The sequence below is a fragment of the Nuphar pumila genome, chromosome 3 (assembly GCF_984573655.1).
Source record: "Nuphar pumila chromosome 3, dmNupPumi1.hap1.1, whole genome shotgun sequence".
In the NCBI taxonomy this organism is placed as follows: Eukaryota; Viridiplantae; Streptophyta; class Magnoliopsida; order Nymphaeales; family Nymphaeaceae; genus Nuphar; species Nuphar pumila.
In genome coordinates, this window is record NC_143251.1 from 138,642,282 (window position 1) to 138,654,696 (window position 12,415).

Consider the following 12,415-nt stretch of genomic DNA (forward strand, 5'->3'; position numbering starts at 1 on the left):
AGTAGTTGCAATAGAAAAAAAGCACCATAAGAGATCATTAGGTGAGATGTAACAACAGAGTACAGATTATAAAGCATGATCTCGATACTTCTTGCAAGAGATAACAGCATGTAGTTTTCATAAACATGCACTGATAAGATGCTTATTAATGTAGGTAAGAATTGGCCAGTCATCTACTTGTTTGTTTAACATATTTGTGCAAATTTCAGAAGTGACACAAGCATAATTAAGGATGGCTAAGCAGCACATTTAGCTACCTAGAATAATTGAAGAATGTTCAAGCATTTCCAATTTATCAAGCAGTTTGATCAGATGAAAACCTTTATGAGGATACAAGGTCCAAGATAGATCAGGGAATAGGCCTTCAAAAATCCAAGCATCTGAAACATGTTAGTTCTCAATGTTGCTAGATGATCGTTAACTATGAACCCTAAAACATGCATGTCCATAGAGTGTCTCATTCGCAAGTTAAAAAACAAAAATGTTAGGGTGCTTGAGGGCACATTTAATGATGACTGATATACAAGCACTCCTTAGTAGTGCAATGTTTCTCAATGCAGATTGAGCAGGCCATTACAATAAGAAAATATCATTTCCAGCCTTCCAGGTTATTGTGTTTGCATTTGACAAAAATCTTGTACTTGAAAAAGATACACAAAAACAGAGTGGTGTTCTTGCACTAAAGAGAGGTACAGGCTGATAGCCTCCATAAAGTGTGATCTCATGGATTCATCTCTTATTAGACTGAACTAAAGGTTTTCAATTCTGACATTAAATACTGAAAGAGTCGTTGAATCACATACTACAGCCAGAATGAGCACGTAGAGAGATAAGCATTATGTTAGAGATAATACTGACCATAAATAATTTTAGGCTAAATGTGTTTCCAATCACAATCAAGTTTCAGCCATCTCTACAAAGGAGACCTATATGTTCAGCTTATGCGCAGACAGGATAGTGTGGTTATATTGGCCACGGTACATATATAATAATAAAATATTATCAATGAAATAATGGAATTTATGAATTGTTGTATGAAGACGAAATACTACCAATCAATTAAGGGGATTTATGAACCACGTATCAAGATACCTTAGCTTGCCCGATGGCAATTGATCAGCATTACAGTTTGCAGTTAAAAGCTCAGCCATTTCTCCCAATGCAACCTGCATACAGGTGAAGCATGATTTTCCGAAGACAGTAACTATTGACACACGAAAATTCATACTACACTCATTTTTCCAAGAAAAATAAGGAAACAACCTCACATAAAAGAAGTATCCCTGAGCGAGACACACTAGATGCATGGCAATAATTTGCACTTTTTGAGAACATATCAGCAAAATAAACCCCTTTTCCAAACATATAACCTGTAACAGGTGCCTCAGGAGGAGCGATCCGCAGTCCTGTTGTTTAAAGGAACAAGATGCATGTATTACTTTACTCAGAAAAGAAAAAAAGAAAAAGATCTTTCATCAAATTAGCTATGTTGTAATAGAATGAAGAAAAATGGCCTCTCAAAATTAATCAACAGAAAACTTCCTGACATCTCACATAAAAATGACAAAATGGATATTTCAAAGAGAAGACCTACCTTGAGACAAAATGCCAGTCCAATTTGTAAGTCGAGACCCATGCCACAAAAGCATTCTATTTTTTGTGCAAGAAAACTGCCACAAAGATATTTTATGTTAGTAACCAAGTGAATGGTGTTATGGCTCTTAGACTAACCATACAATTCATGACCGTAGAATGATGAATGCTGTTTTCTTCTGACTAAAGCATTAAACACGTGTGCATTAACCTTTTTGAATTGCTCATCTTCACCTTCCCTGCAAACTCTAAAAATTTGCATTATATCAACCATATAATTTGAATGTGTCTTCGCATGAGTATTCTTCATATACTCCTTTATCTGTCCACGCAGAAAAATGTCAGTGAAGGAAAGTAACAGCACTGAAAGCCTGCCAACTAAAGTGTTCCTCATTGCAAGTTGTTTCTCATTGCAAGTTCACATTAATTTGGATTGAAGAACAAAGCCTAATAAGACCATTAAAGTTTGCTGGATCTACACCAAGGGCAAGGATAATGTAATACCATGGAGTATTCATCACAATCAAGTTCGAGTGGCTCCAAGTGACAGTGCAGACGTTGATAATGCGAATAAAGTGGATCATCCTGAAATATGACAATGGAAATTTTTTATTTTGACCATGAACAAACAAAAAAAAACTCCAATAATAATAAAGAAAAAGTGAAACTAAGGTTGTGAACCAACAATCTAAGGAGATATCTAGGACTTCCATATGCAACAACATATCATGGCAAACATGTAAGCATAGACAAGAAGTAGTTGAAGACCCTGAACTGAAATTAAAAATGGCTATCTGAATATTAGGTAGGTTTTGCTTAACAATCATCCAGATGAATTGAGTTAGTAAGGTTTGTTAACCATTACTCAAAGATTCACGGGCATCATCTAAGTCAATCTAAGACCACTAGAACTTCATTCCCCCAATCACTAGAATCAACATTCCCCAAGTCCATAATTCCACATGGACTTGGGCAAAGTACCAATAAACCTGAGTTCGAATCCTGGAAAAACTAACTCAAAACATAATTACTAGAGCAGTGTTGTAGTAGTATCATTACACAAGGGCATTTTGACCATTCATTTATTGCAGCTCACCGGCATGGATTTTATAGATGTACAAGAATTATGACAGTATTATGTCATTTCTCCATTAATATTGCATAGTAAGTAACGTAGGCTTTTGCAAGACCTTGGTTCGTAAAAATAAATGATTTGCCTTCTTCCTATCATGTCATTGATGATTGTAACCACACTTTTACACTTAACTAAGGCATACAGCAGTCAAGAACTGACCTGCATTTCAACTTCATCCTTCAGCAACTTTGTAGCAACCTCAATTTCTCCTAGTGCCTCAACCTGAAGAACAAATTAAGAAAAATACACTGCCATGTTAACATGGAAATGCAACGCTTATGAGTTCCTTGACAGTAAAAAATCCGTCGACATATGGCAAACCATTATAAGTGCTTCCATGAAATTCATAAATCTCGCTGCAATACTTTATGACAATTTCCAAAGAACACACACATATAACTATAAAACAGAAACATCAAAAGTAGCAAAGGATGACATTCAGTGAAGTTCTTTCCTTGAGAAAAATATAAATTTGTTTAGGACAAAATACAGTATTTTCACCACTACAATGAAATCATAATGGGATAAAATGCAGCAGAAAAAAAAGATAGAACGTAGAAACATCATTAGTAGTTGGGTTTATTCAAATACGAGATTCTATCCACCCTAATTAGAGGTTTTTGTATTAGCACCCAATTAATGTTAACTAGCACAACCTGCTCCAAGAAAAGATACAAAACTGCAAAAAGCAACATCTAACTCGTTTCAGTAATCCAGTCACCACTACATTTGTGGAAATGAGTTCTTAACATATATCAATATCCACCATTGAAAAGAAAAGAAGAAATTATTGAAAATCTTGCAAAGATAGGAAACTGATTTTCAGGATGCGAAAGATCAAGATAAAAGGCTAAAACATTTTGAAAGTTTTAACCTGCAGATCCTTTCAATGACCTAAGAAAGAAAATGGTATTCTAGCTTAAATGAATTGTTTGCTAACGACAGGGAATCAAATTTACCAAATGCCTGAAAATCTTTAATCCATGATCATCAATTCATCATGCAACAATGACTCAGCAATAAAAAGTAGAGATATGGATCAGGAGGTGACTTTGTGTAATACTAAAACTCAAGGGTCCTTGCTATGACTTTCATGCTCTTAATTTAAGTATCAGCACTTGCAACTAGCGAAGGCATACTGGAGCTCCAGGTGTTTGTTGGCACACAAGATGGTCTTGTTTGCAGAAGGTTATTACTTGGGCAAAGTTTCATGTGCTCGCAACCTGGTCTTATATTCAAGGGCCACTAGACCTGTAGGTTGCCATGCTTATGTGGTCTTTGCATTATGGCAACAAGATTTCAATAGGTTAGGATATATTAATATCATATGTGGCCATGGCAGGTTCCTACACAAGGGCTACACTGTAATACTGCATGTTGGCATAAATTTATGCAGACCATAAGAAAGCCTTATTATTGAGTATTAATTCTTCATATCTATTTGAATTACTGCACTATACTGAATGCATTCAACTAATTATTATGAATGTCTGCATTTGTTTGTGTCTAGTCTATGTTAATGTGCAACTAGCAATTAACATCTCAAGGACCGCCTCAATTCCTATAAGCCTGGTCAATAAGTGGCCATTCGACCCCTCCAGAAACTTAATAGCATCTTGCAGAAGAATCCTCTTGAAGCCTTCCCAAGGAACTACTTTCCACGTCCCTGTAATTCTCCCCTTTGAACCTTTGTACTCCCTCCAATTAGTCACCCCACTCTACCCCATCACTTTAAATCCCATCATTTCACGTACACATTTATTCCTTATTATGCGTACACTTGAAACAAATTTGTGCATACCAGTAGCATGTCAAATAACTAAGTTTGATGATGGGTAAGTGCTCAACTCGACAAATTTTCCATGTACCTTCTACTGTATTCACGCATATTCAGAAAACATACTTACTGATTGGATACAAGACCACCTTAGCAAATAAAACAAAATATAAGAACTTTGACCTCACGACAGCATTTTGTTTTCAACTAGTTAACATATACCTTTACAAGAATGAAAAAACCAGCCAATAAACTTTATCCTATCAAGCATACCATTTCCAGCTTCTGCTTCAATTTCCAAGGGGTGTCAATGACAAAATCACCTGGTACAGTAAGGAGTTTTTTGCATCATTGTCATGTTTGCATGAAGATCAAGTACAATGTATGCATTTCAATATATACATAGCATAGAATCTGAATCTGAGATCATGAAATTTGACAATCAAAAGCGAGAAAAAAGAAAATCAAATAGAAAAATGTTGAAGGTATGGCATGACATACGCATCTTCTTAAAACCAAAATCATGGGGGATAACAGTGTAGAACTCCCTGCAACATTGACAGAGTGAAGCATGTGATCAAAGTTCAATTATAATGTCAACAACTAGGCTACAACGATAATTAAAAGAATCAGATCTTAGAGGAATCAGTAAGCAAAAATTACCATGAGAAATAGGTCCAGTATCAGATCTTAGAAGCATCAGTAAGCAAAGTTACTATGAGAAATAGGTCCAGTAGCTATATAAAGACAGATAAGTCATGGACATGGCCTTCCAACAGTGCAGCAGAAGTCTAGTCAAAATAGTGTCACAATTTAATGTGAGAGAAATGAGGTATTGCCGATTTTTCATTCAAATATGCAGCATGTAGATTAGATCTCGCAATTGGGACATCCTCCTTTTCTATTTTTTTGTTTTCTTTTTTGTTTTGAGAAAGCAACTGGGACATCATTCACGGTTGGGATGTATACATGTATGTGTAATTTCGTGTATTTTCTTTTAGTTCTTCCTCTCATGTGTCTCTCTTTATCCTTCGTATAATTTTATATGCCAAGAGTTTTTTTTCTGCATATATGCATGCAACATAACTCCGCCTGTGTAGTTATACACTGCCGGTCCCAAGCCCGGATAAAGGAGGAGGGTTGCGGTGGGCCTGTGACAGCCAGCATAAAAACTTTGTCATATCCTATGAAAATGAACCAATATGAGAATTTCGTTGGGGCGTTCCCTACTGAGCGACGCGCTGTACTCTCTAGGCCCGGAGGCAGTGATAAATGTGCAAGGGTTGCTAGGTCGTCGCCCAGAAGCGACGCGTCACACCGGCGCCCGGGTGTGGTGTCAAATAGGCAAGGGTTCCCTCACTTTGTTGGACGGGTGGGGGTAAAGAAGTTAGTCCAAGACCATAAAATTAGGTTAGCCACTTGGAACATAGGGTCTTTAACTGGTAAGTTGGTAGAGTTAGTAGATGTTATGTGTAGGAGAAAGATTGATATTTTATGTCTTCAAGAGACCAAATGGGTAGGTGAGAAAGCTAAAGTGATAGAACCTTGGGGATATAAGATTTGGTATACAGGAATAAATAGGAATAGGAATGGAGTAGGGATTGTTATGAGTCGTCAGTTTATAGATAATGTAGTTGAGGTCCGTAGGAAGGGTGATAGAATTTTACTTATTAAATTAGTATTAGGTACGGATATTATTAATATTATTAGTGTTTATGCACCTCAAGTAGGTTTAGATGATTCCGTTAAGCATCAATTTTGGGAAGATTTAGATGGAGTAGTACAAGAGACATCTTATGGAGAAAAGCTTTTCATCGGCGGTGACCTTAATGGACATGTAGGCATTAGTAGGGATGGATTTGAGAATATCCATGGAGGCTATGGTATAGGAGAAAGAAATGAAAGTGGAGAAAGGATTTTAGATTTTTGTTTGTCCTATGATATGATCTTAGCAAACACTTGGTTTAGGAAGAGGGAGTCTCACCTAGTAACATTTAAAAGTGGGGTTAATACGAGTTAGATAGATTTTTTCCTACTTAGAAAGAGAGATAGGGGTTGTTGCATCGATTGTAAGGTTATACCAGGAGAAAGTGTAGCTACGCAACATAGAGTCTTAATTTTAGATCTTAGAATTAGACAATGCCGCAAAAGGGATAGACATAGGATAGATCCTAGAATTAAGTGGTGGGCACTGAAAGGAGCTAAACAAGGAATGTTTATAGAGCAGGTAGTTAAGGAAGTTGATTGGTGTCTCGAGGAGGATTCAGAATCAATGTGGAATAAGATAGCGGGTGGTATGAGAAAAGTAGCTAAGGAGGTATTGGGTGAGTCTAAAGGCGGTGCACAACTAGGTAAGGATACATCATGGTGGAACGAGGATGTCAAATTAGCTATTAAGGTTAAAAGAGAGTGTTATAGAAATCTAAGTAAGAGTCATGATAATGAGAATTTGGAGAAGTATATGATAGCAAAGAAGGAAGCTAAAAAAGTTGTTCGAAACGCGAGGGCTAAGGTATATAAGGAGGTTTATGACAAGTTGGATACCAAAGAAGGCGAGAAGGATATTTATAGGCTTGCAAAGATGAGAGATAGGAAATCGAAGGATTTGGGTATGGTTAGATGTATCAAAGATGAAACGCAAAGGGTTTTAGTCAAAGATGAGGAGATTAAGGAGAGATGGAAAGATTATTTTGATAAGCTATTTAATGATAGTCATGCTCAAGATCTTGGAGACTTCTCCATTCCTTTTCATGAGATAAATCGTGACTTCATGCGCAAGATTCAAAAGAAAGAAATTGCAGAGGCTTTGAAGAAAATGAAATCAAGAAGGGCAGTTGGCCCAGATGGTATACCTATCGAGGCTTGGAAATGCTTGGGAGAGAAAGGTTTAGAATGGTTGACAAATCTTTTTAACTTGATTTGGCGAACAAATAAGATGCCTAATGAGTGGAGGAAGAGTACTTTGGTGCCTTTATATAAGAATAATGGTGATATATAAGATTGCACAAACTATCGTGGTATAAAACTCATGAGTCATACTATGAAACTTTGGGAGAGGGTGATTGAGTCTAGGTTGAGGAAGGTTGTCATGATATCGGAGAATCAATTTGGTTTTATGCCTGGAAGATCAACTATGGAAGCTATACATCTTCTTAGACAACTTATTGATAGATATAGAGAGAGGAACAAAGATTTGCATATGGTTTTTATTGATTTAGAGAAGGCATACGATAGAGTACCTAGGGACGTTCTCTGGTGGACAATGATGAAGAAAGGTGTTTCTCTCAAGTACATTAGTATAATTAAAGATATGTATGAAGGAGTAGTAACCAATGTCCGCACTTGTGGAGGAGTGACAACCAATTTTCCGATAACGGTTGGGTTACATCAAGGATCTGCTTTAAGCCCTTTCCTATTTGCGATAGTGATGGATGAGCTTACGAGATCAATTCAAGAAAATGTACCGTGGTGTATGTTGTTTGCTGATGATATTGTTTTGATTGATGAGTCTAGAGCTGGGGTTAATGCTAAGTTAGAATTATGGAGACAGACATTGGAAGCTAGAGGTTTTAAGTTGAGTAAGAGTAAGACTGAATATATGGAATGTCGGTTTAGTAAGCAACGAAGTAGTGATGGGAGTGTAGTGAAGCTTGGTGAGCAAGATATACCGGTGAATGATTATTTCAAATATTTGGGATCCATCATTCAAAAGTATGGAGAAATTGATGGAGATGTAAAACATAGGATAAAGGTTGGGTGGATGAAATGGAAAAGTGCTACTGGAGTGCTGTGCGATCGTAGAATGCCATTGCGGTTGAAGGGAAAGTTTTATAGGACGACTATTAGACCCGCTTTACTATATGGTACGGAATGTTGGGCTGCCAAGAGACATCATATTCAAAAAATGAGTGTAGCTGAGATGCAGATGCTTAGATGGATGTGTGGAAATACAATAAAAGATAAGATTCGGAACGAAGAGATACGTAAGAAGGTAGGTGTTGCACCCATTGAAAATAAGATGCGAGAGAATCGTTTACGGTGGTTTGGACATATTCGGTGAAGGCCTAATGATGCTCCAGTTAGAAGGTTGGAGAAATGGGAAAATATATTAGTTAAAAGAGGTCGGGGTAGGCCTAGGAAGACTTGGATGGAGATGATAGGAAAGGATAGGAATGCTTTGAACCTCACCGAGGACATGGCGTTGGATAGAAATGATTGGAGGAAAAGGATTCATGTGGAAGACCCAAAATGAATTTCTTTTTTGGTTCATATCGCTGACCCCAATTGTTTTGGGATGAAGGCGTAGTTGTTGTTGTTGTTGTTTGTTTTGTATATATGCATGCAACATGCTACTTGTGTTTAGGATTTAGAAACTTCATAACTCAGTACCTGAACAAAAGCCTTCATCTCGCTTCTCACTTGTTTTCATGGTGTATGAGCTAAAAAGAATTTGGTCCCATTAGTTTTATTAGATCGAAATATCCATATCATGTAAGGGATTCAAATCTAACACTTTTCTTTTTTTGTATTTCTATCTTTGCCTTGATGCCAACTGTAAATATCATAAGCCAGATTTTGACCTCGTTAGAAAGGGTCTTCTTATTTTTTTTATATTTACACAGAAAAACTGCCCCCAGGATTACAGACATAGCCGTGCTGGCTCTGCCTGACGTACTTATGGTTGCTGTCCTGACAGCGTAAAACTCCGTGGGCTTACCCCTGGCCCGCAGGGAGTCACCATGCTTCGGCTTGCGCAAGAGGTGACGCCAACGGGATTTGAATTTAGACCACCTGCCTAGCGGCCTAGGTCCAAATCCCATTACACCAAACCCCTTTGGGGAGACAGGGTCTTCTTACTTGTGAAGCATTTTCTACTAGCTCAAAAAGTTACTAGAAAATCGAAGGGCCCCAGCTTGTGGCGGTAACTTTTGAGTCTTTTATGTTCGAATTAACAAAATAGAGGGCTATTTTCTATCAATCATTTGAGGGTTGTAGCTTTATGAGTTGTTCTATAGATTAGAAACCTTATGGGCAGTGTTCCAAGTCAGTTTTGAGCATTTTATGTGTTGCTATAGTGACTTCTGCAGGAACTTGCCTTCTGGTTGATTAATCAGCTTTGTAAAACCCACCCGACACTTTTTTAGCATTTTATGTGTTGCTATAGTGACTTCTGCAGGAACTTGCCTTCTAGTTGACTAATCAGCTCTGTAAAACCCACCCGAGGGTGTCAAGTAGGGAAGGTAAGTAAAAAAAAAGAAGAATATCGAACGAATGAGAAAGACAATTCTCCCATTGTCTCACCCACTCATCGCGGGAAGGGGGATGAGGATATACCTCACCCCCCCCCCCGGATTGTCGGGTGGGAGGGTGAGGCTTATCCTTACCCGCCTTGAGGGCTCTATAAAGAGCCCTCACGATGAACCTCTCTACCCACGAAAGGAGAGAAATGAGAGAGAGCTTTCGAGAGAGGCATAGAGAGTGGGAGGAGGATTACCAGAGCACGCCGCCAGGAAGAGCCACCACCAGCAAGTACGCTCTCTCTTTGTTCTTCCTTATGTTTGTTATTTTACTTAGAAGGCAGCCAGACCGAACCAGGCAAAAAAGAGAGAGAGAGAGTCTCGGTCGACCGAACGGGTCTGGGTGTGAACCCAAACCGGCTCAATTCTGACAGGGTCTCGATTCCTTGTTTGGGTCTTGATTGAACTGGACCAAACCAGTTATAGGTCCAGTTCGATCCAATTGACTTGGACCGATCCAAGTTGAACCAAATCCAGACATAATTGGGTACGGAGTTGAATGGATCAGTCCTGGATCCAATTCGATAATATTCAAGTCAGTTCTGGATCCAACATATAGCTGGATCTGGATCCAATCTATAGCTGCATGGATCAATTCTAGATCCAAATCAGAACAGAGTCTGTATTCAGTCTAACAGTTTTTTATCATATCAGAATTGGATCTGAATTCAGCTTGTAATTTAGTATGAATCTAGTTTGGAACTGAACTGGATCCAATTCAGTATGTTTCTGACTGGGATAGAACTGAACTAGTTCAGTCTATCCCTGACTGAGACAAAACCGAACCCAGTGAGAACAATTGTGTCCAGTCCAATTACACCAAACTGGATATGGATTCACACTTTTTAGTAAGCAGATCCATTATGGATTTTTGAGAATTCAATTGAGTTTGAACCCAAACCCAGTTGGGTCGAGATTAGGTTAAGTAAACCTAGTATTCTAAACTCAGACCGAACCTGTTTTGACCTTGGATGACTCAGGTCAAATCACAGAGTTGAAATAACCAAATTACCCTTGTGTGTACCCAATATGTAATTAAGTAAAATTGACATAATTTCGCACTTTGAACTCATAATTGAGTAAGGTTTGATGTGTTGGATTCGTATCACAGAGAAATCTTCTTGTTTTATGGTTCTCACTAAACCACGAGCACAAAAATTGAGGCCTGAGCGACCTGTAGAAAGGGCTACCTAGTTCGCAGTCAGAGTGCACCCACCATGGAGAGTGGGCCACCGATGATTTAACGATGTAAAGACTTTACCTCATAGCATTCTTAATATGATACAAAGTGTGAACCCTATTACGATTTTGAGATTGAGAATGAGACTCGTCGTGATTACTTTACGATGGCACTTGTGAGAGAACGAGTGAAACACAAACTTGAGAGTGAGGTCAAGATAATGAACTTAAGATATAACTTAGGGTCTTCTATTCACGCAGTATCTAGGACTCTAGACAACTATAGATGATGCTCATAGCCTGGCCAATAATTTAGAATTGGAGTGTTCTACACGGGTTGCTACACCCATAGACGGTTATGAGTGGTATAGCCAACCTAGTGTTATAGTCTGTTGTAAGAGTGTTAGAATGAGAGAGTTAAGGGAGAAATTTAAAATATACAAACCTTGTATGATGTATCAAAAACTAAACTCAAATTAAGGGCTTAGAAAAAAAATTAGTCACGTTTTCTCTATGTGAACTCTGTATCTTTTCCCTCTGGGAAGTAATACCAACCGAACTTGGACTCTAGAGGTCCCGGATCAGGGTGTTACAAGCTTCAATGGATTTCTTTTTTGGACTTTTTTCGTTTCTACTAGGGCTACCTACCCTTTTGTAGGTCTGACCAAATTTCTATGGGATTTAGATGAGTGTGTCTGAGTTTAAGGCTATGTTTGGGAGTTGTTTGTTTCGGCGTAATTGAGAGGAGAGCAGAGTTCGGAGGGGAGATCGAAGCAGAGTTGGGACACTCCGTTCATTATTTTTGGCGGAGTTCAACAACATCCTTCCGAGGATGATATTGTGAACTCCGCTCTTATTTCCATCCTTGTCTCCCTCTCAACTCCGGCTCCCAAACAAGCAAAAAGTTCTTGTCAGATTAGTCTACATAAAGCATTCCTTTGGAGCTTTATTGATTGTTTTTATGATTACGGTGATAGAGTGTATTTTGGTAGTTTGGATTGCATTTGTCATAGGAATATGATGTTGAGAATGATATCTTGACTACCATGCCAAATAGAAGGTTTTAAGCGGTTCACCCATTCTTGGTTTGGTTGCAAAGGGGGGGGGGGGGGGGGGGGGGGCAGTCCAATAGACCAATGTCACCCAAATGACTTAATATCCAATTGATCACCTAGTTCATTAAAAAAGATAAAATCTCTACATAGAGGTAGCAATATTCTCATAAGCATGTGCGCATCTTTGTGAGCTAGTCCAGATTGTTGATTCAAGGTATCACATGACCAATAAGTTCACAGGTGGGAAAGGAACGAGGTGACAAGATGCAGATGGTAGATGGGATGAAGTTTCACGAGTGGTATAACATGGGAACTTTGACAGAAAATGTGAACCATGTGGAGCCCACTTGATTTCGTATTCTGCTGCCACCAGCCTGTT

General features: G+C 38.4%; 1 protein-coding gene across 2 annotated transcripts in view; it reads right to left on the minus strand.

Annotated features, from left to right (window-relative positions):
* Window positions 1-12,415, minus strand: part of PARP2 (poly(ADP-ribose) polymerase) — a 48,054-nt gene that overhangs the window by 2,163 nt on the left and 33,476 nt on the right. For both annotated transcript variants that reach the window (XM_090000282.1, XM_090000283.1), the window contains exons 9-16: window positions 5,007-5,053; window positions 4,779-4,828; window positions 2,888-2,950; window positions 2,098-2,178; window positions 1,805-1,915; window positions 1,595-1,670; window positions 1,264-1,406; window positions 1,093-1,166 (exon numbers count right to left, since the gene is read on the minus strand). In XM_090000282.1, coding sequence (XP_089856408.1) covers window positions 1,093-1,166; window positions 1,264-1,406; window positions 1,595-1,670; window positions 1,805-1,915; window positions 2,098-2,178; window positions 2,888-2,950; window positions 4,779-4,828; window positions 5,007-5,053 — 645 coding nt within the window. The remainder of the gene's footprint in view (window positions 1-1,092; window positions 1,167-1,263; window positions 1,407-1,594; window positions 1,671-1,804; window positions 1,916-2,097; window positions 2,179-2,887; window positions 2,951-4,778; window positions 4,829-5,006; window positions 5,054-12,415) is intronic.